General features: G+C 42.1%; 2 protein-coding genes and 1 long non-coding RNA gene across 4 annotated transcripts in view; 2 read left to right on the forward strand and 1 right to left on the reverse strand.

Annotated features, from left to right (window-relative positions):
- The first annotated feature begins 1925 nt into the window (after positions 1-1925).
- On the forward strand, positions 1926-17553 carry AIF1 (allograft inflammatory factor 1). The gene is made up of 6 exons (XM_007437897.4): positions 1926-2082; positions 4712-4773; positions 11016-11082; positions 13991-14032; positions 16091-16253; positions 17314-17553. The coding sequence occupies exons 1-6, from the start codon at positions 2070-2072 to the stop codon at positions 17396-17398; spliced, it is 432 nt and encodes a 143-aa protein (XP_007437959.3). The 5' UTR covers positions 1926-2069; the 3' UTR covers positions 17399-17553.
- Positions 4743-20681, reverse strand: LOC112541840 (uncharacterized). Its single transcript, XR_003085773.2, has 3 exons — positions 20297-20681; positions 12566-12687; positions 4743-9504 (listed from the first exon to the last, which is right to left on the reverse strand). It is a non-coding gene; the product is annotated as an uncharacterized LOC112541840 (long non-coding RNA).
- Positions 20682-20819: 138 nt separating this feature from the next.
- Positions 20820-27034, forward strand: part of PRRC2A (proline rich coiled-coil 2A) — a 41889-nt gene continuing 35674 nt past the window's right edge. The window contains exon 1 of one of the 2 annotated variants that reach the window (XM_088128587.1): positions 20820-20971. The gene's annotated coding sequence lies outside the window, so the exon portion shown is untranslated. The remainder of the gene's footprint in view (positions 20972-27034) is intronic. The other variant, XM_088128588.1, reaches the window with a different exon arrangement.

Raw genomic sequence — 27034 nt, forward strand, 5'->3', positions numbered from 1 at the left:
AGCTTCATGACCTCCTTGGATGTCTTTGGAATGGCTTTCAAAACATTTTTTTTTATCTAATTCTCTTTATTTCTTTTACTGGGCTTACAAGCTGCTCCAGTCGATGCCCACTCTGAGCGGTGCACATCCCAACTCGCAAACTGAGTTAAAACATGTCATCTGTATGGCAATAAAATAGTAGCAACCACAGTTCATAAAAATAACAATACCCAGAAACATCTAGTACTGGGAATCACCCATTCAACGGCTACAAAGCAAAAACAACTTCCATTAGTCAAGGGAACAGGTCAAATTATTCCACACCAAAGGCATGATGAATTAGCCATATTTTGATGGTCCTCTTAAAAACCATGAGGGACAGGACCATTCAGATAATTGGGAGAATACTTCTGTTTGCATCAACCGTGTCTGCAGGGGTTCAAATGAGCCCTATCCATATTGTTGTATTGGTATAATGTTGTGTGTGTGTGTGTGTCCAAAAGGGGTGGGGCTTGACACACAAGTTGATGATGCAATGCTGCATTCCTCATTCCAGCCAATGGAGCAGGAGTCTATGGATCCCCATGTCTGGCCTTGTTAATGTTACAAAGGGAGGAAATTACTGAATAGATGACTGGATGCTAATCATTTGATTGGTTGACCGAGTGAGCAAGTGAGTGCCACCAAGTCAGTGTTGACTCATAGCAATCTACAATAGCTTTTCTCCCCAGTTTGGTCCTTCTGTTCTCCCAACAGTGCCCCCATCACCACTGCAACTGAGTCTATCCATCTTGCTTGCTGATCATCCCCTTCTCTTTCCTTCCATCTTTCCCTGCATTATAGACTTCTCCAGATTGCTGAGGGATTGTGTGTCATCACATTGGTGTCAACTCATAGTGACCACATAGATAGATTTTCTTCAGGACGGTCTGTCCCCAGCTTGATTCTTCAGATCTTCCAATAATGGACCCATCACTGCTGTAATCAAGTGCATCTCCCTTGCTGCTGGTTGTCCTCTTCTTCTCTTTCCTTCCACCTTTCCCAGCATTATGCACTTTTCCAGAGAGCTTGGTCTTCAGATAATATGTCTAAAATAGGTCATTTAACTCTGGATTGATTTGTTCTATGAAGGAATCTTATTAATGGGACGTAACTGTGAAAAAATGTCATTGTAAACAAAATGAAATCATATTTAGTTATTGTCATGGCTTCACCCTCTACATCATACCCTGGCATACCCCTCTAAAGACAAACATGGCACCTGGCCTGGAAAAAATTGTGCCCCATTAAGCTAGGGTGAGAACACACCCACTCAATTAGCCAATAGGCCAATCAGAAACTGATGCACTAACACTGTTAGAGGAGTGAGAATGCAACATTTCTGGCCTGTTTTGCGGGGGAGTTGGGCTGGGAAGATGGGAATATCTTGCCACAGTGAGGCCTTAGCTCCCATTCCCATCCTTCCAACCCACACTAAAATGAGTGAAGCTCAAGACAGCTGAAAATGCATCAATTCGTCATCACGTTTTGGCAGTATCCTGTAGTGCTCCATGGGCCATGCAGGGGGGTGGGATGAGTGACCTTCTCTTGCCTTAAACCATACAATGCAGTTCTCACAACCCTGCAGCAGTGGATAAGAATTAGCTAATATGTATTTAAATAGCATAATAACTTGAGATGCTACACATCTGAAGATATCTGTTAAACTTTGCAGCTGCTAGGAACGTTCCCCCCATCCCTCCCTCAGCCACCCTTCGCCCCAGCCTTGCCTTGAGTTTCCACCTGCTCCCTCTGCACAAAGGGTGGGCCTGTCATTTTCATCCTCCCCCCACATGGTTCTCTGCAGCATGAGGCTTCCCGAAACATTAAGCCTTCTTCTACTACACATGCAACGGGTGAGCGGGTGAGCGTCAATGAACTGTGGTTTCTCTGAGCAGAAAAAGGAAGTGGCCACTTCACACATACATGCATGCATTCTCTCTCTACAAAGACAACGCTTCAGAAGGGGACAGCAGAGCGGAGCGGAGCAGAACGGTGTTCTGGAATCGAGGGAATCGTTTGGGAGGAAAGGCAAAGGCACAAGTGAGCCGATGAATCCACAAGGTACCAGCTGCTCGGGGACGTGTCTTTAGGGAAGCAACGCGGAGCCTCTTGCAATTGAGAGATGAGAGGTGTGGAAAGAGAGGAGCATTGAGAAATGATTAACGGCAAAAGAACCAAAGGGACCCACGGAGGGAGGGAGGGAGTGGAAGACACCAAAGACTGGGCGAAAAGGGAATCTGGATAGGTTTTGCCAAGCAGGAGCGCGGGAGAAGACCCAGAGTTGTGAAAGGAGGTGAATGGGAAACCCCAAAGGCTTCTACTTAAGGAGGTCTCCCAGATGACCCGCAGAGCTTTAGCTGAGCAAGGGCTGGAGCTGTTATCAACCCCTGGATCTCATGAGCAGATATTCTTGTAAGCAAAGGCGCATTCCTTTACTTGGAACTCAGTTGATTAAGCTGGCCATGACATCCTGTTAGAACAAGCTAGTGCTCAAAGCCTCCGACCGAGGCATGGCGACAGTCCCACCTTGAAAAGCAGGAAGCAGGGGTGTCTGCAGGATATGGTCAAAAAAGTCACTATGGCGGCCAACAGGGTTTCAATGGCACCATCGCAGCTGCCAACTTGACTTTTTTGAGTATGTCTTGCAGACACCCAGGGCAGGAAGCCTTACAACTAGGTGCACAAGTGTTCCAGTGTTGCATGTTGCGTGACAGGCCAGCAAGTATGCTCTAAAGAGAGAAGGTGGGTCAAGGACAAGAATTAAAATTAATTTTGCATATATTAACTTATGTTTAGATTTCATTCTCTCCTGATAGGGTTGCTCTTTAATTATGTGTTTGATCATGTCCCATAGAAAGAATCAAATGGTAACAAGTTCTAGCAGTCTCCAGACAGGGACCCCATGGCTTTCAGTGGCCACCGGCAGCCTAGGGGCTCCATAATTGTCTGTCTCTGCCTTAGAGCACAAGCTCTCAGTTCTGACCTGTGTTTCTCAACCTCGGAACTTGAAGAGGTGTGGGCTTCAACTCCCAGAATTCCCCATGGCTGGCTGGGGAATTCTGGGGGTTGAAGTCCACACCTCTTAAAGTCGCCAAGGTTGAGAAACCCTGATTCTGACTTTCTAAGCTTTCGCCTTCTCTCTTTTATTCTTTATATGGAATGGATGGCCAAGCCATGACCCTAAGCTGTCGTGTCTTCTCCAGGCTTCCTTCTGGAAGCTCAAAGTTCCCTTTGAACATATCACCAAATTTCTGTGGGGCAACTGCTGAAAAGGAATGTTCTACCCTAAAACAGGTGATGTTCTGAAATGGGGTTGACACAGTTAAAAGGAAGAAGAACCACAGTGGTGGCCCTGGTGATGTCACGGGCATCAAGAGGTCATCACACAAATTATGCAAACTTAAATTTAAATAGTTGAATGCTGAGCTAAACTGAAAATAAAACAATTAAATAATCAGAGTGTCAGCACTTAAAAGTCACATTCAAGTTATGAAACATAAAAGTCAGCATTTGCATATTTTTGCCAATGATGTCGCAACACACTTGACATCATTTGACCCCCTTCCTAGCCCCTTCCCTGAAAAACTCTATGCAGGAGACCTCAGTGGAGTGGAGTGGAGTGGAGTGGAGTGGAGTGGAGTGGAGTGGAGTGGAGTGGAGGAAGGAAGGAAGGAAGGAAGGAAGGAAGGAAGGAAGGAAGGAAGGAAGGAAGGAAGGAAGGAAGGAAGGAAGATGGCAGAGCCTTTTTTATTTTGCTTTTCAGCATACCAGCTCCTTTTTTTCTTACTAATTAAAATATCTAAAGTCAGCTTAGGGAGGGAGACCGATGGGTACCAGATTGCTTTATGGACCACCAGTAGGTTTAAAGGTACCCCGGAATAGCCTGGGGACCCTGAATGGCTCACTGGGCAGCCATTGTAATGGTCTGTGAGAATGTCCTTGAGAGACAGGAGGAGGAGGAGCCGCAGACTAGGCAACTGTCAGGTAAGAGGTCAGGTAAGAGGCAGAAGCAATGTGGGTGTGGCAAACATCTCAGAAGAGACTCTCCCTAGTTTCTTGGACTGTAAAGGCGAGCGGGGGACCAATGTCTGTTCAGACTTGCAAGATTCTGTTACTGTAACCTTACAGTAAAGGTAGTGTTAGTACTCATGATTGGTACTTCTTGTCTGGACTACCTCAAAGGGCTGATGGCCCTCCGATCACCACTACCCTCTTTCTCACTCTGGGCAGATATTTTGAAACAACAAAAATTACTCCTGAATGTGGAAGTTTCCCACCCTTACCCAAAAAAATTCTTTTAAGCTGATGCATTTTTTTCTTTTTTGCAAGACTGAATGCCCCTCTTTCCTTCCATCCCCAATTTTGCAATGTCCATCTCTGCCCTGCAGCCATAGCCTCTTATTCCAGTAGCTGTTTTCACCTCTCCCATTCCCCTTTGCTCTTGGAGGGTGAGGGGGGTGGGGAGAATCAACAGAAAAGCAGAGTCAGAATATTTGGTTTAGTTCCTCTTTGGTTGCTCAAGACATACAGAAACCAAAAACCAAGCAGGGGAATGTCTCTCCCCACCCCATGAAACTGCAGTTGAAAGAGGAACTGTAAATGCTGGAAAGGTCCAGAGGAACATGCGGGAAGGAAGGGACAGACGTGCAGATGTCCCTGTATGGCTGCTAATATTTTCTCCCTCCTTTAGGAGGTAAGGCCTTTGGGGCGCTGAAGGCTCAGCAGGAGGAATTGCTAGACTCCATCAACAAGGTAAGACTCAGATTGTGTTCACACCACACCCTGCACCATAAACCAATCACTTTTGAGCCCCAGATGCCCGCTTGCCCGAGCAATTCATTTACGCCAACCCAGAAAACTGAGCTGAGTAAAATATCCTTTGGATGACGATGAAGAAGATATTTTGCAAACCTAGGGATTGTGTGTCAGACCAGGTTCAAATCTACCCTCAGTCATGAAAGCTCCCTATGTGATTCTTGGCCTGAGAAGGGGGGACTGACCCAAAGGGCCAGTGTGGTCTAGTGGTGAAGGTATTGGACTAGGAGTGGGAAGACCTGGGCTCTAGTCCCCCTTCAACCACAGAAGCTCCCTGGGAGACTTTGGGTCCAAACATAGATTCTGCTCCCTAAATAAATACGTACCAATCTTGATACAAAATTCATTTTTATAACATTAGTTCTTCCCCACAAATTTAGGGTTATTTTCATCCATCTTTTAATACCCTGTTTTATCTGGGTGATATGTATTGAAGTGTTTTTATCCACTAAACAGGATCATAATTAGCAAGTTCCAATCAATAAACAAAAAACAGTTTGTTGCCAACTGGCACTATTATTATTATTATTATTATTATTATTATTATTATTTGATTTGTCCCCACCCATCTCCCCACAACAGGGGGAGTTGCACTTACTCCAATTTATTGTATACCTGAATATTTACCATACAGCTATATCACTTCAACAAACTCAGGTAAAGATTCTTGTAACTGCTGAATACGCACACACACACACAAACACACAACACACACACAGAGGTAGTCCTTGACTTATGACCATTCATTTAGTGACCGTTCAAATTTGGTGCTGAAAAAAGTTACTTACGACCAGTCCTCATGCTTACAACTGTTGCAGTTTCCCAGCAATCCCATGATTGTGATTTGGACACTTGGCAACTGTACTGCATTTACAACAGTTGCAATGTCCTATGGTCACGTAATCACTATTTGCAACCTTCCCAGCCAGCTTCCGACATGCAAAGTCAATGGGGAAGTTGGCAGGGAAGGTCACAAGTCACGGTTATGTGATGTCTCGCTTAACAACAGTGGCAAAAAAAGGTCATAAAATCAGGTGCAGTCACATGATGCCTCACTGAACGACTGCATCACTTAACAATGAATTTTCCGGCCCCTGTCGTGGTTGTAAATCGAGGACAACCTGTACACACAATGCACACATATAATCTGGAGATAACACCTTTTCTATATTTCAGCAAACCAGATACTGTAGATTTCATCCGGTTATCTTATGCCAAAAGTTCCAGCATTCGATTAAAGAATAGGGGAAATGAAGGACATCCTTCAGGTTCCATATTGCATTTAAATTACTGGTGAAATAATCCCATTAGTAAGTGCCTGAGCAGAGACATTCAGGTAATAGATTACAAACCAAGAAATACACTCTGCTGCAAATCTCAACCTCTGCAATTCACGTTGATCAGCATATAAAGCTATTTATGTCAACCAACGTCTTCAAATTATCTAGAGCATAATACCCTTTCAGGTCTTTATTTTCATAAGATGTCCAAAATATCTCCAAAACTAAAGGAGCTATGTTCTCCTTAGGGTTTTTTGTTTGTACCGATCTATAGTTATTCCATCATGTCCTTACCACATTTCATCTTACAGTATGAATGCTACTGTAGATTTCCTGTAATGTTAGGAATATTGTAGGAGAAGAGCAGTGTTAGTCTATGAGAGCTGAAAATCAGGAGGAGTCTGACAGCATCTTTTCCAACTAACAAGTTGGAATGATGGAGGGTTTAAATCGGGATAAGGTGGGGAATGACTGGCTGGTTATGCAGCTGCGGGTTACCCGTGAGGCTAGAGTTACCAGATATCTGAACAGGCAGAGGAGGACATGGACAACTGAAAAGGAGGACCAATTGCGGAAAAGGAGGACACATAACCGTTTAACTTTCTTGGCATCAGCCACAAAAATTACAGTGAAAAACTGCAAAAAAAATGTACTTCAAATCTAAGCGATCTTAGATTTGAAGGTCACAATACATGTCAGTTTCAATGACTACTGTTGTGAAAACAGTCCAAACCCCCCCCCAAGACACCCAAAAAGTCAGATAATATTTGATATTAAGCCTATGCCTGCTGGACAGAGGACATGAGGACAAGGGGGGAAAAGCCATTGTATTTGTGAAGACCTTTTGGCCTGAAACCTTTTGATGGATGTGAGTTCAGCAATCTCACACTCACTTTCAATTTCTTTTTTTCTAAAATAGTTATTTTCTGCCTTCCCCTCTTCCTCTCCCCCCTCCCCCAAGCTTCCTCCCAATTTAAATCCTACGTGAGTCTAGTCACTCCACGGCATCTGATGAAATGAGCCGTAGACCCCAAGAACTTCTGCCTTTTAATAAAATGTATTAGATGGAAAACTACCAGACTCCTCCTGATTCTTAAGGATGCAGCTGAATCTCCTGGCTGTACATCTGAAATTTCTGGAAGATTTGTTACATTTTTTTAAAAGCAGGATGGGCTTCTTCACCTCGAGGTGTTATGTGAATGGTTATCTACACTGTGGCTATGTTGTGAACATACCCACCCAACACTCTTAAAATTCTAGTTTGTCCCTGGCCCAAAATATTGCCTGCCCCCATAGTTTAGCTGCCCCCTGGTGGCTAACTTATACCATAACATTATCCAAACAAGCACTCAAGATGATCTCTGGTTTGCTGGTGATGGAAACACAGGAGAAACGCTATTCACAGGCAGATACCTACTGGGAAATATGGATTCAAAGACAACACTACACAAAATCAAATATGGACTTGTTGACCATACCCTTCCCAACAGGAAGGAACAAAGAAAAGACTTTCTTGGGGGGGGCACCCAGATGAGAAACTGCTCTTTGGGCAATCAGTGAAAGTAATTTTGTTCCAATATACATTTTTATCAAATTGATCTCTTTAATGGATTTTGTCTGACATCTATTTCTATTTTATTATTTTATTTCGCTGGGTTGCCATGTTGGTGCTGGGTCATAAGAGCAACCCTGAGTGTGTGTAATGGTCTGTGAGAATGTCCTTCAGAGACAAGAGGAGTAGGAGCCGCAGACTAGGCAACGATCAGATAAGAGGTAGCTTAGCCCACAGAAGGAATAGGAGTATGGCAAACAACAGAAGGGACTCTCCCTTGTTTCTTGGACAGAAAGGAGAGGCATACTTTGATTGGCAAGACTCTTTCACTTAACCCTACAATAAAGGTAGTGTTGGTGCTCATGGCTAATGCTTGTCTGGACCACCTTGAAGGGCTGAGAGTGTGTTTGCTCTGTCCTGTGAAATTCACTAAGAATTATTTACTACTGCCTTCCTAATTCTGAGGATTCGGTAGAATTTATCAGGATTTGGGGAATGGTAGTCCCAGCATATCCAGAGGTTTCAGGCAACACTTCAAATTCAAAAGGCTTTGGAGCAGCTTCCCCAGAATCACGCTACAGCTGGGGAGAAAAAATGAGCATGCTCTGAGCAGCAATTACCCTTTGAATAAAAACATGCCATAGGTCTCCTGAATATAAAGGAAGAATAGGCTTCATATTAATCTCCAGCATAACTGCATTAGGGATTTCTATATGCTGTTCCCCTGGATTGAAATGCTTCACACATACTTTGTCGTAACAGTCCTTATGACAACCTTGAAAGGTTGATCAATGTTATCCACACAGGTTTATTCTCCATGGAGATTGTTCATGACCACATCTCTCTCATAGCCTTTCAACATTCACAGCAAACCTACAGAGTCATTGATTTGAGCTTAGGCTGCCAAGTTGAGTTCATGTTTCAACAGGGTTTTATTCTGACGTGCAATCCATTGGCTTCAACTTTGGCTGGGAATCTTGGGTCTTGCAAGTCCAACACATCTGGAGGACATTGGGTTTAAAGTCTGTACTACTGTTTGTAGATAGGGGGGTTAGGTTAAGGAGTAGTAGGAATCCCATAAATTTATGATGTAGGTGAGATGTGAATCCAATAACTTTTGATTCCAACTTTATAAATAATTAGAATCATAGACTTGGAAGATACCTTTAAATGCCCTGCTCAATGCAGGATCCAGTAGAGGATCTCTGACAGATGACTATCCAACCTCTGCTTGAAGACCTCTACCTCTGCTGAAGGAAAACTCACCACTTCAAGTGGTAACTTGCTCCACTGGCTCATATATTCAGGAAATTTCTCTTGATATCTAGCCTGAACCTCCTTCCTTGTAATTTTTAACCCACTAGTGCTATTTCTGCCCTCTTGGGCACTAGAGAATAAGTCCACTCCTTCTTCAGATGTTTGAAGACTGCTATCATATCTCCCTTCAGTCGTTTTTTCTGTAGGTTAAACAAACTCATATCATTTAACTGTTCCTCATAGGACTCCGTTTCTAGCCATCTTGGCTGGTGTCTTCTGAATTCATTGCAATTTCTTACTATCCTTTTTGAACTGGGATGCCCAGACCTGGACACAGAATTCTACATGGGGTTTGACCAGGACAGAGTCATTCTGCCTTCAACATTCTGAGCTCATCAAGACTCTAATGCTGAGTAAAAATGATCACAACATATTTCCCTGAAATCTGATGTACATTCTGTTTCCTTGCTGATGGACACAGCAATCCGACGCTCACAAGTCTTCCAGCAGAATTATTCTATGTTCACCATCAATAAGAATATCAGCAGAAAATGGCAAGGGTTTTGTGCTCAGGCAGACCTGTTAAGAGTGTGAAAATAGTTTTGTCATGGCAGCCCTCTTCAAACTGATGCCCTAATAATATTTTTATTATTTCACTTGTAAAAGTACAAGGTAGGTAGGTAGGTAGGTAGGTAGGTAGACAGACAGACAAACAGACAGACAGACAGAGAAACAAAAGTTAAAATAGAACAAGATACATCTCGATGTGTGTAAAAAATACAATTTTATATTCGGGGGGGGTCAAAAATTCAAGATGGCAGCTGTGACTATGTGATTGAAGCCCCAACTTCTTTTTAAAATGGCTGTCATTATGTGGTCACAGTCACCATCTTTCCCCTTTTGACACCCCTCCCCAATGACCCTGCCTATTAAATTTAGACACCACCAAGACCTTTCTTAACATGCCCAGTAATTTAGAAATTTCAGCAGCTGGCAATGCATTAGGCCGCACTGCAATATCAACAATGTTTTAATTAGATATATTGCCACTGAGAATTTTTAGGCAATCCAAATTCTTTTTGAAGTGTCTCAAAACTTTAAAAGAATCTTTAGTGACCAGTTCAGTTAAATATTAATTCTTTTACCTGCCTAGGTTCTCCCAAAACAGTCTTTTATCTGCCATTTTTAAACTGTCGTTACCACAAAGGATCACGTTTCTCATGGGAATCGGGTTTAAACTGAAACCCTTCACCCCGGAGTCTTTCAAATATATCTTGCTGCAATTAAATCAAGGAAAGTAACAGAATATTGACTGACTGAAATTAGAACCAAGAACTTGCCATATTTTCAAAGGAATCAAATAATCACTTTCTTAGTTAAACCCCTACTGGTTTGTAGTCAAAGTTACTCTCATTCCATTTAAAAACAGAAGTCAAAATACATACGCCCAATGATATACAATTGAACATCTGGAAGGTTAACCCCTCCTCTTCATATGAAAGGCTTAAATCTAATGAAAACTGGGGTGGGGAGGCAATTACTCAGCCTTGATCTGAAGTGTGTGAACGGGATCCACACCCCTTTGGGCAGAAGGCTAGACACACGTTTTAATCCCCAGGCTACGAACCTACTACCATCAATCATGTTCCATTTTTCCTCAGCATTTATTCAGCTTCATTCAGAATAAAAAAGAAGAAATGGCTAACATACCATATCGTTATATCTACTAGAGCAGTGTTTCTCAACCTTGGCAATTTTAAGATGTGTGGACTCCAGCTCCCAGAATTCCCCAGCCAGCATGGCTGGCTACGGAATTCTGGGAGTTGAAGTCCACATATCATAAAGTTGCCAAAGTTGAGAAACACTGTACTAGAATATTATTCAGTGTTCAATGAGAATTACTTCCAGGTAAGTGTGAATGGAATTGGGTCTTCATGGTCTTAACAGGTCTTAAGATCAGCAGCCATTTTCCCATTAGGACATGCTGAATGCTATTCCCACCCTAACATTGCCTCTTTGCTTTCTGTTTAGGACCTATTCCTTGCTTTCCCACTCTAAACTCCTTTTTTTTCCTCCTTGGCCTTCTACAGGAATTCTTGGAGAGCCCAAAATACAGCACGGATGAAGACCTTGCTGAAAAATTAGAACTATTTAAAAGTGAGTGACATTGGTGAAGGACTTGAAGTAATGGGGGTTGTGGAATGGGATTTTGCAGCTTAGCAGAGTAAAATATATCTACTCCAATTTTTTTAAATGATGGGAGGGTCAGAACATTAGACAGCTTTTAGAAGGTACAGCAAGTAAGTGGCCTGAGGATTCCAGCCCTGGGCTGGACGAGAAGATGGAGATCCCTTCCGATCCTTGGATCCTTTGAATCTTGCAACAACAGACTGAAGTGTGGAGTGCTTCTGAACAAGATTCGATCAACCCCATTTCATTCCCACACTTCTCCAGACACTTCCACACTGCTAGTTTCCACTCCCCAATCCCCCCAATAGTTGAGAAATAATCCATGATTGACTTCAGTTCTGCTGACTCAAGAGTCATCCATACAGCCCCCTTGCCCTAGTTCAAAGATACCCCACTGACCCTTTGCAGAGGACATCTCCTTATAGCAGAGCTTCCACCTCATTGCCAGCCCCGCTACTAAGGCAGACTGAAGCTGGATCAGAGCGATCCAGTGGGAAAAGTGTTTTCCATCAGAAAATGGAACAAAATTCCTGTATGTGAACATTCAGTGCCACATGAAGGGCACCCTCAGAGAGGTCAGCAATCTGCAGCCCATCAGTTGGCCCACTTCAGCACTACCTTCTCTCATCCAACCGCAGGGCTCTCTGTCCCTTTTAACTATGGCTGCCATAAGATTAAACATCTCTCTTGCAGTTTGTCCATTCTTTTGTAGGCTGGAGGTTTGGTATGAGGAATACAGGTAGTCCTCACTTAACGACTACAATAGGGACCAGAAAATTGGTTGTTAGGTGGGATGGCTGTTAAGCGAATCGGACCCGATTTTACCACCTTTTTTGTGGCGGCTGTTAAGGGAATCATGGAGTCATTAAGTGAATCAAGCAGTTCCTCACTGATTTTGCCTGCCAGAAGGAAGGCCGCAAATGGTGAATATGTGACCCCAGGACGCTGCAACCATTCTAAGTGTGAGCTGGTTTGCAAGCACCCAGATTGCAATCACATGACCATGGAGGTGCTGCAACAGTTGTAAGTGCAAGGACTAGTTGTAAGTCCCTTTTTTTAGCACCATTGTAACTCCAAATGGTCACTAAATGAATGTTGTTAAGCGAGGACTACCTGTATTGATCTTGTGGAAGACTAAAAGCAGGTCTTCCATAAGGTCACTATTCACACTGATAAGCTATTCCCAAGCCTCAATCTCAGTCTTCCCTGCTTTCCCCAACTCATTGTTCTCCTTCTCTGCCTGCCTTTCTCCTCCACTGCCAAGCATCTGGGTCAAGTGCAGATCCTTCCCCTTCCCTGGCCATTTCCCCTCCATTGCCCCTTCTCTTACTTTCTCGCTTGCTAAAGAGCACCACTGCTGTCCCCAATAGCAGCAGCAGGTAACTATCAGACCAGGGCCAAACATGGATCTTTCCCCTTCTCTGCTAATCTTCCCTTTCCTGCTGCTTACCATCATGCTTTCTGGAGAACGCAGCTTCTCCCATGTGAGGGCAACAGCTCCACAATCCTTGTTCTAGAGATGCAATAAGAGGAACACGTGAGGACAGTGATTTTCAGACCAATGTAGTTTCCCTGCCAAAGAGAAGGAGGAAATTATCAGGATCGTATCCATTTTCACCCCTGCTTGCTTTGCCTGGCCTACTGAGGGGGAGATGCAAAGCTGGCAAGCCCACAGCCCATTAGAGGACCTGCCCATGCAGCTGGTGACCAGGAACTGGGAGAAGAGGAAAGAGTTCATTTCAATGGAGAAATGGCCCATCTCCAAGTTCCCCAGCCTTTCCCGCTCTACACTGGCTTCAAAGCCATTCACGAGGCATCTGACCCAGAAATAAAACAGCTCAGGTGCTGAATGAATGAATGAATGAATGAATGAATGAATGAATGAATGAATGAATGAATGAATGAAATGTTGAACCGATCCAGAAGCGGTGTAAACAACTTGAGTGGAACTTGTTTCACTCCAACAACCAGTCAGCGCTCCATGCCCTGTAAATTTTTTCAATCTTCATTAGTCTAATCTGGGGGGGGGGGGAAGGTAGGGAATGTCTTAATTTTCTTTTTCTTCGTTTGGGGGATTTGGGGGAAGGAGGCTAATCCCAGGTGCCTTTAGTTGTCTGATTTCCACACTGAGTAACAACAAATATACAGTGCGTGTTCCATCTCTGGAGGCATTTTTAAAAAGTGACTTCAAGTCAATCAGGAAATCTCAAGTCAATTACTTGGTTTTTTCCTCTTCTCCTTTGGTGTATCAATGAATCAATGAAAGAAGAGCCAGTTTGGTCTAGTGGTGAAGGCACCAGGCTAGAAACCAGGAGACGGTGAGTTCTAGTTCCGCCTTAGGCATGAGAGCCGGCTGGGTGACTTTGGGCCAGTCCGTCTCTCAGCCCAACTCACCTCACAAGGTTGTTGCTGTGGGGAAAATAGGAGGAGAAGGAGTATTAGATATGTTCCCTGCCTTGAGTTATTTATAAAAATAATAAAGGCAGGATTTTAAAAAATCTGTTTCCTTATGCTTTGCAGCCACTCCTTTCTTTTAATCCTCCCATCTTCACATTACACTGAAGCTTCATTTATTCCGTATTCCATGCTACTGTATTATTAAGGGGAGTTAAATCAGAGAGAGAGAGAGAGATAGGATTACATTGACTCATAATCCGTCTTCCTTGTGCACCCAAGCACAGAAGAGTCAAATTACCATAAGACAGAATAAAATCTCCATGTTCATGTGCAGTATACATCTAAATCTGAGGACTAGATCCCTTCTTCATAGGATCATCTGAGCAGTTACTATTGGAACTTATGGTGGATTGGATAGACTTTATGCCTGATTTAGTAAGTCAGTTATAATGTCCTGTTGACCTGCTTTCTTTTGCAGAAAAGTACATGGAATTTGATCTCAATGCACAAGGTGATATAGGTAAGTTTTATTGACAGGTGAGATTCACACATATGGGTGCACAAATAGGTATTTTTTCCGTATCCACCACAATTTTCCTGCTCCCTAAATAATTCAGACCATACACAGACACACAGAAATATGCTAAGATTTGTTTTCTATCCTATACTCCCAGGAACTCCTCATCCAAGATATGTAAAATTAACCACAGTTGTAAAAACGAAATTGCCATGTTGTACAAAAAATATAGATTTACAATTTAGTGTAAAACTGAACCGGTCGATCTATTTGTAAATCTTTTGCAGTTTCCATTTGGTGTTATTTCTGCATCAATCTGCCATTTTGTAAAAACAACCCTCACATTCTCAAAATTAAATATTTACTTTAAACTTATATTCAAACATATGCGTCCTCAAAACAAACATTTCTAAACTCACTCAAAAATATACATATGAATTGGCGTTTTGGACTGCTTTTTGAATCAGGCCCTACATTACTAAATCTGGAGGTGCACAATTAGAAAGGAAACTGTATTCTAATCCAAATCTTAATTCAGGAAATATGGATTGGATCAAATCCATTTCTATCGCATTTTTAAAAGAATGAAGTCCTCAAGTCCCGTGCTTTGTCAGTTGTTCTTATTACTAATCAATAATAACCATGGTAAAATAATGTTTCCTCTGAATCAAGCTTGATTCCTCACCTCGTCATGTTTGCACCCATGTCACTTTTTGGCAACACTATAGAAAATTATTTCGCATTTATATACATGGAGAGCTCTCCAAGCATCATACAGTTAAAAAATGATATCATTAAAGAGGAAGAGCTGAAAAAACAAAGCATGTTGCTTTCAAAAGCCAAGTCGTTTAAACTACAAAAGCCAGCATGAAAATTATTTAAATATAATTAAATCAAAACCAAAGAATTAAAACCAGTCAAGTTTTAAGTTAAGACGATTAACATGGCAAAGACTGAAAGGCCTGAAAAAAAAAGGGCCGCAAAAAACATGTAAAAATATTAAATGTTCATACATTTGTGAATGAGGGCAGTACAGTGATTAAGATGTTGGTCTAAGACCGGGCAGCCCCAGGTTTAAATCCACTGTCACCCATGGAAATTGGATGATTTTGGAGCTTATTTCACAGGGCCATTATCTGGGGGCTAATCCTCATATAAGCCCCCTTGAACCTCTGGAGAAAAGATGAGATTAAAGTCAAATAGATTTACCTGAAGTGGAATAATACAGCTAGCCCTACTAATTTTTTGTAGCTTTTTGTAGAGAGGACATTTTTAAAGCCAAACACAACCAAGAGCTGAGACCATCACCTGGAGAACAGAAACACATGTTCATATCTGCACACACAGAAAATGCAAGTTTGGGGCATTCCTCATCCAGCTGTGTACATAAAGGATAACAGCAACCAAGGTTCCAGCATACCAACTGATATTATGATTTCAAATCTCTGTTTGTTTGACTAGTGTGTAACTTCATTCTCCTGTACAGTGAATAAACAGCTTCCCTTGCATGTGTTCCCCACACCTGAAATTAACTAAAGTAGTTCTTACTCATCTCCTGGCCTCACCTTTTATTGATTCCTGAGAGTTGGCACTTAATTTGCCATTCTTTTTAGGCACTGTTTGGAGGAAAATGTTTGAAAACACAGATTGTGCTGGAAACCAGAGGATTTTGGAAACCTTTTGGATTCAGTTAATCCAGGTGGAGCTTGCCCATTAGTCCAATCCATTCGTAGCCTTTATCATTCTCAGGACCAGGTCTGGGACTAAAAGGGGTTTAAGTTAGGGAGATGTTAGATTTCTTCCAAGTTATTTTTGTAATGCCACTGAATCACTTGGCTGGATCCAGACCAGCATTGCTGTAGGAGTCCCAAAAGAGCAATGGCTTTGTAGAAGTTGGCAGGGATTGACCTGTCACTTATTTTTCTATCCAGGGAGCAGAAATACATGTAAAGGCATTTGCCACCTGAAAAATTCCATATTTTCTTAGAAGCTGGTACATCTCGTATGCCTTATTTCTTCCTTTTTATTGTGGTTCATTTTTGTGCCTCCTACTCCCTCAAGATATCATGGCTCTGAAGCGGATGTTGGAAAAGTTGGGTGCAGCCAAGACCCACCTAGAACTGAAAAAAATGATCACTGAGGTCACAGGAGGGATGAGCGAAACCATCTGTTACCGGGACTTTGTCTCTGTGATGCTGGGAAAGAGATCAGCTATCCTTAAAATGTAAGTACAATGTATGCATTCCCCACACCACGCTGCAAACTTGTCCTAATTCCTATATATTATGTGTGTATAAGTCAGGCCCAGCCCAAGAACAACGGTGAAACAGTCCAGATGAGTCCAGTTCCTTCATTGGCAGACAGAATCTTGCCAGACTAAATCTATACTACAGCAACTAGTGGATATACCCTGGGAGATTCTAGCGGGTGGCTACCCTGAACCTCTTTCGCTTCCCATGCTCCCCCTGCGGACTGTGCTGCCTCTTGCCTCCTCCCTCCTCCTGGCATGCACCCCCTCCCTCCTGATAGCCTTGCTCTCTCACATCACCTCCTCTTCGTAGACACATTCCATCACCATATAAGAATAACCTATGGAATCCATATTTTTGCTAAACTATAACTCCTAGCATCCCTCACTGCGGACCACACTGGCTAGGACTGATGGGAGCTGAAGTTCAGCAACATCTAGAGGCCCAGAAGTTCCTCAAGTTGGCATGATGTCATATGGGACTCATTTATACAAAAGACAGGTTAATATATATATATATGTGCGTGTGATAGTCATACAAATGTCTATGCATCTGAATAATACTTGCATTAGATAAATATATATAGGTCTGATAACTATTTACCATTATAATGTATTTTTGTCACCCTTTTGTAATAGCACTTTTTAATGTTTTTTCCTTCTTCTTGATAGTGTATTATTGTGTTTTGTTTTTCTTTTTGTTATTAATTAAAAAAGCAATAACAATATTTTTTAAAAGTTGGCATGTCGCCTACCATACTAGTGTATGAACTGGCCAGAGGTAGAACAGGTTTAAAAGCAGGTCTCTGCAGTTGTTAGGAATCTGTGGACAGATCTCCAAGGCGAAAAGATTAGCAAGGATTCCCCAAATCCAATTATTTAACCCTAATATTAATCCTCCTCCCCCAAGGTAAAATTAGACGTTGAAATAAAGAGAGTTGTAACCACCAGGCTTCAAAGAGGAAGAGGAGCTAACCAGCAGAAAACAAAAAAGGGCCCTCTGTGGATTCATATTTTCTTCTGCTTCTTGCTGCAGAATCCTGATGTACGAAAAAATGAAAGAGAAGGATGAGGTCCCAACTGGCCCTGCTCCAAAGAAAACAGTGGCAGACCTTCCTTAATCCTCTCTGAAGAACAGAAGAGAGAAGAACCATATAACCTACCCACACATGCCACCAGAAGTATATCACCACAGGCCCAGAGCTCTATAGGCTGGGTTGGAGAAGGAGGCAAATGCCATCGTTGCACACATTTGTAAAATAAATAACATCCCTCACATTGTCTCTTTTTCTCTTTGGCCAAAGCAAAGCCTTGCTCCTTCCTCCCCTACTAGCCTGGTGTCTTCTCTACACATTGGACCAGGTTTCCCTCCATTCTGATGCCATGGGAATAAGCTTTCACTTCCTGGTTAATTCATAATCGTCTTACCTAGCCGAGCACCTATGGCATTTGTTAGACTTCGGTTGCCCCCAGCAAGTTCCAAGTATGGAAAGACGAGACATTGGAGAGTACCACCTATGCTAAATTCGCCAAGAACACAAAGCACATCATGCACCATCCAGTTAATCTATTCAGAGTCAAGGAACCAACTGACCCAATTCACTTTGTGGTCCTGCACAACACACCCAGTTACCATGTGGTTGCCTAGTACATGCTGTGCATAATGTAAATACAGCCCAGGTCATGTAAAATTGAGAGCCAGGAGCATTAATCAGGGTTCATAAATAAAACACATGAAGGATTTTAAACTGGGCTGGTACAGGTAACAATGCAGAAATGCACTGCTATTATTTCAAGCCATATTCTCTTCACTGTAACAACACCATAACAACTTTATTCAGAATTCAGGGCCTTTTTCTGAAGCAACTCAGGAGCAAAATATCCGCTTGAGCCCCCTCCACTATGATACCAGAAGGAGTGAACACAGGCATTATTATTATTGTTGGTCAGTCAGCCAGAGGTTTAGACTGGATTTGGCGTTTTTATCCACCTAAAGTCCTTCCCAAGGACCTGGGATAGGCAGATGTTGTTGTTTGAGGGTGTTAAAAAGATATAGTTGCAGGATGTCAGCTGTTCCAAGTAAAGCTGCCTTTTGCAATTGACTGATGGTGATTTTGTCTATGCTGATGGTCTTCAAGTGGTGCTCCAGATGTTTTGAGATTGCACCCAAGGCGCCTATAACTATTGGTACTAACTTTGCTTTCTTTTGCCACAGTCGTTCTACTTCTATTTGCAGGTCTTTATATTTTGTGATTTTCTCCAGTTCTTTCTCTTCTCTTCTGCTGTCTCCAGGTATTGCAAAGTCCATTATCCAAACTGTTTTGTCTTTCTTATCAACGATTATTAAGTCTGGGGTGTTGTGTGGCAGGTGCTTGTCTGTTTGAATTCTAAAGTCCAAGAGCACTTTAGCTTCTTTTCTATTACTTTGTCTGCTTTGTGGGCCCAACAGTTCTTGCTTGCAGGCCGATGGTATTTCTTGCAGATATTCCAATGCACCATCGTTGCTACTTTGTCATGCTGTTGTTTGTAGTCAGTCTGTGCGATCTTCTTGCAGCAGCTAACTAGCTGGTCCACTGTTTCTTCAGTTTCTTTGCAGAGGCAGCATTTACTGTCCATTGCTGTCTTCTCAATTCTGGCTTTGTATGCATTTGTTCTTAAGGCTTGGTCTTGTGCAGCCAGAATTAGCCCCTCTGTCTCTTTCTCCAACTTTCCTGGTCTTAGCCATTGCCAGGTCCTGTTGTTATCTGCTTTGCCTGCTAGTTTTTGTGTGTACTGGCCATGTAATACTTTGCCTTGCCATGTCTCTTTTCTGTTCTTCATTTGGTCTTTCCTGTAGGCCAGTTTGGTCTCTTCGGTATTCAGTAAGCCTTCATGGTGTAGTAGCTTCAGTGCATCTCCTTCACTGACCTTCAGATATTCTTCCAATGCCCTTTTTCTTTCTGCAACTGTCGGGTGTACTTGTAACATTCTACGCCCACCTATGCTGCTTGGTAAGTAGAGCCTGTCACCATCGCTTCGTGGATGAAGGACATGATTCATCGTCATTATTTTTCTAATCTTCCTACCCAGGGCTGTTAGTTCAGCTTGAGTCCAGTCCACTATTCCAGCTGTATATCTAATGACTGGAATTGCCCAGGTGTTAATTGCCTTGATGGTATTTCCTCCACTGAGTTTGGACTTTAAGATCTTCTTTACTCTCATGATGTATTCACTACTAACCTTCTTCTTGACTTCAGTGTGCTTGATGTTGTCAGCTTCAAGGATGCCCAGGTATTTGTAGTGATCTTCTTCATCCAGACTCTTGATGTTATTTCCACAGGGCATCTTGATTCCTTCAGTTTTCACTATTTTTCCCCTACCGATGGTAAGAGTGGCATATCTGTCCAGTCCAAACTCCATTTTTTATTTATTTAATTTCTATAGCCGCCAATCTCAACCCAGTGACACTGCAATATCTTGGCTGTATATTTGGACAGCGTTGAGCAGCGATTGTATTTCAGATGGTGTTTTTCCACACAGCTTCAGATTGTCCATGTAAAGGAGCTGGGATAGCCTGGCAGATGTTTTTGATGTTATTATTATTGGCCACACAGCCAGTTGTTTAGACTGGATTTGGCATTTTTATCCACCTATCGAGTCCTTCCCAAGGACCTGGGATGATTTAATATTATTATTAATATTATTATTGTTATTAGTATTACTATTACCATTGTCCGGTAAGTAGAAGCATACTAGAAACCAAATTATTGAAATACCTCACTGGGTTGAATTTTAACTGTGGGGTCCTTGGTGCTCTCTGAAGCTTGTTTGCCTGCGGACGTTTTGGATGGATTCCTTTTACTGCTCTGAAAGAAACATTTTAGGCCTATCTAACCATTTCAAATATCTAACCATGCCTTGGATGGCCCTAAGTCCCATGAAAACAAGCCCTCTCCTTTTAGCATGCAATACGCTAATGGCAAGGAAGCCCTTCGTAAATAAACAAGAGGATATTCGTTTTTTGCAAAAAGTATGCTTACTTCCAGTAGCTGTTCAGCTCGACCGCAATCGATAATCTTGCTGGAATTTGAGTCCTCTCCTGTTTGGTAAAAAATCAGGAGTCCGGGAGCAGCTTTTCCCACTAACCCATTTTATTAAAAGGCAGCAGCTTTGGAAAGCTGGTGAGTGTATGCCTTTTAAGAAAATGGATTACTGTAGTCGGAAAAGGTGCTGTTAGACTCTTCCTGATTTTTTTTCTTGACACCATAGACTAACCCGGCTCTCCTCCTACAATGTCTACCGTTAAGTTTAATTGGTAAAAAATGTTTTTTGCAATCGAAGATTAAAAGAGCCCTCCGTGCATCGCAGGCCGTTGCGCCTTGACACGGATCCTGCCAAATCACCAACCCGCGGCCCGCTAACGGAAGGTAACTCCACAATCGGCTTCTTAACTCCCTTCCTCCGGGTTTTCTCCCTTTAGCCCCTCCTCTCATGTAGCGTAGAGGGGCGTGGCTTCGCCGCCGCCGCCGGGGCCTGGGACCCGGATGGCCGTTTAGTCGGTGCTTAGACGCCGAGGCTGCCACATCGGGCCTTGGACAAATTACAAAGCCGGGAGAGGGGGTTAGCGTAATCTGCCTCCATCCTCCGCCTCGGACTCCCTTCCGCCCCCGGGAAGCTCGTATCCGGAAAGAGCGGCCCGAGCCCGATCCGACGAGGTGGGTATCGGCCTGGTTAGTTCTCAGTAAGCCTGTCTTCAATCTCCTACAAAGCGGTGCTGGTGCGAGGAGGGAGAATAGGTCGGGTTGAGCCGGTAGAACGTTCAGGCCTCCGCCATCTTGTCCCCTACTTCATCCTTCTTGATAACTCTAACCAAACTGAATCCGCAGCCATCCGCCTCTCGGGCCGCGCTCTCCGCTCCCCTGAACCGGCCTTGCCCTTCCCGGAGCGTTGCCCTTGTTGCTGCTGGTGGGTATTTGCCCCCGTCGAGGGTAGCTGGGCGCGTACTTGCTCTCCCCAGCAGAGCCGCCTCCAAAGAGAGAAGAAAGGAGGATGCTTGCAAAAAGAGACGCCGTGTCTTCCACCAGGCCTTCTCCCACCCCCGGAGGGGTTCCCCTCTCGCAAAAATCCGCGGGTGGGCGCGGGCGTCGCTCCGGAGGGCCGACAAGAGGCCTTCAGGAGGCTCAGCCTTCAGGTGGAGTTCAGTTATGACCCAGTTTTAGGACCACCACCACCACCACCCCCCGCTCCATGTCACGACACACCTGATAATTCCTGGGGGTTTCAGCCCCCTCCCTTTGAAGGGGGTGTGCCTGAAGGGGGGAAGCTCCAGGGTCTCCTCGGGGCAGCTGTTGGGGGAAAGGGCGCCCCCACCCCTTAATTATCCAGCAGCCACCGTTGTGGGTTCTGGAGGCTGCATTGGGGGGACGGGGTCGGCCCCTGGGATTGAGAAGACGACCTGAGGTGCCTTATTCCTCCTCCACCCCTGGCTGCTTCTGTTTGACAAAAGGCTCCTCGCCAAAGCCCTGAAATGGAGCTGGATTAGGGTAAGGGGGAGAAAGGCTTTAATTTTGCCTTGGTTTTATTTCTAAAGGAACCAGGAGCTGCCCCACGAGGGTCTGTCCTGCTGGCGTTGAAGATGTGCTGGGCTCCCTTTGTACCTCGCCATTATTTCCACAACCCTTGCGGGAAAGGGGTGGAGAGCATTTGATTCTGAAGTCCAAATTGCTGCTGAGGATCAAAGGAGAGGAATCCCTCCCCCCCCCAGCATATCTTCAGTGTAGTGGTGACATTCAGGAGGTGGGATGCTGCTGAAACAGGAGATCGAATCAGCTGGGGCCTTTCTTATTTTTCTTACGAAGCAGAAATCGGAAGGTGCTAGAAAATCTAGACCACTGAAGGGGAAGGATAGTTGGATGTAAAAAAAAACTGGGTCTCCCCCTTTTTTTAAAAAAAAAAAAAAGCTTGATCATTGCAGTTCCCCTGCAGCATGTAGGCTAAATTGTTTATTTTTTTTTCTGCCTTGAATTTCAGTCTAATATTTAAAATATTGAGGGATGGGAAGGGAGGAGGTGTGGCAGGTGTTTTAATAATGATTTAGGCAGGGCTAATATTTGAAGAGACCAACCATCGAGGCTTTTCATTGCCTGCTTTAATACCACTCTAAATGGAAGAAAAATGGTGCTTCTCAGTTTGCTCAGAGAAGGTCCCTTTAATTGAAGATAGTCTTGAGATAATCGTGAAGTTACAACCATGTTAATTGTGAGATGGGCTGTTGGGTTTACATAAAAGCCTGTTTTACTGCACTTAAAAATCTGAATCAATTTAAAAACCAGGTGCTATAATTCCTTATGCTGTTCTGGGATGACACTAAAACATCAACGTGTTAGTATTGGAATGCAAGTATATATTTCCTTAAATCTAGTTAATGGAGAATCTGTTTAGAGAGGATAAACATACCACATTGGGGGTAGAACTTAAATGAGGGGTGTGCCTTTGGGGAAAGAGAGAGTGGCTAGTTAATCTAAAGTCTTCCGTTTTTTATAGCATTCTAAACACAAAATCAATTGTTTGAGGGGGAGAATTCCCTTGTCATCTGTGGTTAGTAAATATTAATGGGTCCTTGTGGTATGTGTATTCCATTTGAAGGATATTTTTTTTAATGCCACAGCCAGAATTAATTTAGCTTAAAAGCTAAATTTGAATTTCCCATCACTATGGCTAGAGGGTGGGTGATGGTAATTTGAGGGTGTATTCTGACACAAAAAGAGCTAATATGGCTCCCTTTCATTTCTGAACTGTGATTCTCTGAATGAGGTGTTTTCCAAAATAAAGGGTGTGTTTGTGAAATCAGAAGCATGTCTCCAAAATATTGGACATTGGTTAAACCTAACTTAGCTTTTTGATTAATGTCTTGACTATCCTCGTTAACTTTACTGTGCACAGAAGATCAAAATACATGATGATTTCAGTGAAGTATTTGAAAATAAAACATCTAAAGCTTGCATTTCAGGGCAACTTGGTTTGACATTATTTGCATATGCTCTGAATTTCAAATCCTTTTAATGCAAATTTTCAAACAGTTTCTGATGCTAGTTGTGAGGAAGAGCAAGATTGTGGGAGCCCTCTGTTTCTTCCTCCCCTTTCCCTGATAAGTCCTGAATTTCAGTATTTACACATTCTGTTTTGGGGCTAAATGCAGAGGAAGGGGGTAAGATGAGGCGGAGGCTATTTGTTTCCCTGCTTGGTTCAAAACCAAAATGGTTGTTGGAGAAAGACATTTTTATCCAGTGCTTTTCTGTTCTAGTGATGGAATTTAGATTGTTGCTTTTTTGTTAAAATTGCATCTACTTTCAGATGGAGGTCTTTTTTTATTTGTTTTGTTGTGGGAGGGAGGGGTACTAATTAAGTAAATATTGGTTAGCATGGTTGCTAGTGAAGGGTGACTTTAAAACATTTTCCTCTAATGCAGTTTTGAGATTCTGCAGATAAATTGAATATATTAATAATTAATGATAGCTGATTCGGTATCAGGGTGGCTTTGAAACAGTGTTCTTTCTCCTTCCAACAGACAGTTAAAATATAATTAAACTGAGGTTTTATCACTTGCTTTATTAAATGTGCAGATTTATAAACTTGCTTAAACATTTAGTTTCCTAATAAACTGATGTATGGTACATGAATAGCCAGTATTCAGAAGGACGAAGCACAAAGTTGAATAGTGTGGGAAATTTATATTCCAGAAATGCTGCATGAATAATGGATAAAAAATTATCAGCTGCTCCTAGTAGGAGTGCTATTTTTAAATCTCCATTGGCTTGTTTTCACTCAGGTGCCATTATATCTGGTTGTGCAGCGCTGGGGGAATTGAACATCTTAGCTATGCACTATGTAGTGAAAACACAGTGAGGGCTGTGGTATGAGATATCCTTTCAGAAGATTAAGCAGCATGACACAATCTTGTTGAAACATAAATGTAATATTGCCCTAAAAATCCTGCTAAAAGAGGAAAGCTTACCTATTTCATGTTGCTGAAATGAAAAATTGTGCTCTCTTGGCATAAGGAAGTGGCTGAAATGATTTACAGGAGATGTTTGCTTTTAATACATATATTGGGTACTTTGCATAGTGAGTTAATATAATGATACTAATTAATCAGCATGTTCAGTCATTTGCAAACACTTGCCCTGATAGATTTTTGGGGTGTCTCCACAGTCAAATAGCTGCTCTATAGCACTTCAAGGTTTAATCTAACTGTAGTTAGATATTAGCAATAATGCTGATCAGCTATATCTCAAAAGGCGCCAAGGGCTGGCTTTAGATTCCCTGCCTCCCTCCCTTGTGATGACAACTTTGGGGTGACAGAAAACAGAATATTATATTTTCTGCAGCATTAGATAATGTAAATGATATTAAACATTGCATGTGCAGAGCGGAATAGAGCACCTTCTAAAGCATTTCATTCACCATTTGATCTATTTTTATGTTTGGCTATCATCATGTTTAGATCTATTTTTGTTGAAGAGAGGAGTTTCAAAGTATCTCAAAGTCCTGAACAGTATTTATTAATTAATGTGAATGTAGGTGGCCTAGACTGTACCACCAGTTATTGACAGTACTTAGAACGGTATGTTGATTATACAGTATTCTTTAGCTATCTATCCCTATAGCAACACTTTAGAGGTATGCTTACAATTAAATATATATTGTCAAGATTTAGATGTTAGAGGCCTTGACTGTGACATGTGCCTGATACTGGATTAATCACCACTGAAATCTTAAATGTACTCCACTATATATTAATTAACATGAAGTGAAAGACTTTGTTCTTTTTCTGTCTTCCACCTCAGTTTCCAATAATTATGTTTTCAAGCTTGGCATTTGAAGAGGTGAAGTGTACGAAATAGTACATTATCAGATTCTTACCCTATGAATTTTGGTTGGTGAACAAATTTCACGTAGTTTATGGTTCCACAAGGAGATGTTTTAGGCTACAGTTTGGATGTTGAAACAATTTGTCAATCACACTACCTGCATAGTTCATTTTTGGCAGTAGCTTAGATATATGATGGTCAGGGAAGCTCAGTGTGTGGTCCCATTTAGCTAGCTTTCAATACCTTGCTGCATGGGAACTGCTTTAGTTTAGTACTGATAATGTACAACTGGGAGTACATACTTTTACAGGGCTGCCACATGGAAAAGCAATTGTATCTTTTCCCCCCCTAAAGATGTAGTATTTTCTTCATGCCTGATTCTGTGGGAAAGACCTATGCAGTTGTGGTGATTCAATGTACACTCTTTTAGTGTACATGTATAGTGGATACAGTTCTACACAAGCGGAGGTTCTTTCAAAGATCAAATGTTTTATGCCAACTTGTAGGTACCTAAGAGTATTTAAAACTAGAAGGCTTGGTTAGAGTAAATTGATCCAGCAGCTTAGTTCACTGTTAGATTTTGATTCTAGGACCTAGGTAGTTTTGAAATGTGATGCATGTATTCATTTTACCCTAACAGTATTTTTTTTAAAATTGCAATATATGCTCAGAAACACAAACCAGTTGGTACAAAATACAGCAACAAAATGATTAGTAGTATTGGATGATAAAGTATTATACCATTGTTCTGTGATCTGCATTGGCTGTAGTTTAATTTAATGGCCTGCACTATGCTGTAATTTAATTTTGATGTTATTTTTTAATTGAGAGGAAAAGTAACGCTATTTCTCAATCTGCTAAAAATAAAAATATTTCTCAATCTGCTAAAAATAATGCTTTGCAAATTTGGTGGTATGGCATTACCGGTAGTCCTTGTTTAGCGACTGTTTGCAGTTACAGCAGTGATGAAAAAGTAACTTTATGCTCAATCCTCACATTTATGACCTTCATAGATCTGTAAAGCAAAGGAAAGCTGAAGTCAGATCAAAAGCACAGCCATAGTTTCACTTAGCGACCACTTTGCTTAACGGCCGAGTTGCCAGTCCCAGTTGTGGTCGCTAAACAAGGCCAACCTGTATAACAAACAAGTTCTGTTTTCATAATATAAAGGAAAACCAGATTAGACTTAGATGCTAACTCTGTAAGCAATTTCTCTTGGCTTTGCTTATATAAAATTAGATTATTTGGCCGTATTCAGAGATGTGGGACCACCCTTTGGTCTTGGCTTGTGGACAAACTGGATTAAAAAGAAAATCTGCAGTTTGCTAGATTCTGGCAAAATTTTGCAAAATGAGATTGGAAGTTTTCAGTCTCCTCCATTGCATGTGAGAGGAGGGCAACGTTAGGGAAGCCTAACTCATCAGACACTGAAAGCACAGGAATGAATGGGTCCCTACATTAAAAAAAAAAAAAAAAAACATTGCTGGCAGATTATACCCTCAGTATTTTTATCTGTGGCTTAGATTCAGTCTGGGATGGCCCTGGGATAAGCAGAGCTATGTGTTTTCAATTAAAATCTAAGGTCATAAGTTTTGATTTAAGAGATGAAATTAGTAATAATGTTAAACTCTGATTAGAAAATGGCATTTTCTGTGAAACATTGTAATTTTTGCATCTTTCTCTTGAAATGGTAACATTTCTGGATTGAGTCTAGTTTATATGACTGTTGATACTGGTACAATTACCTTAACCATAACTAAATTTGATTTCCCAGGAAAATGTCACATAGGCTGGATGATCTAGGAAACACAGCTTTCAAAATACTTATGACAATGTCCATCACCTGTCTACTGTAAACTCAGCAGATGAAGGATAAAAAGAAATTTTCTTATGGGCCAGTAATTAGTC

This window comes from Python bivittatus, unplaced genomic scaffold, assembly GCF_059951505.1.
Source record: "Python bivittatus isolate LINGU-HERP-01145 unplaced genomic scaffold, Pbiv_v1 ctg000750_np1212, whole genome shotgun sequence".
NCBI classification, from domain to species: domain Eukaryota; kingdom Metazoa; phylum Chordata; class Lepidosauria; order Squamata; family Pythonidae; genus Python; species Python bivittatus.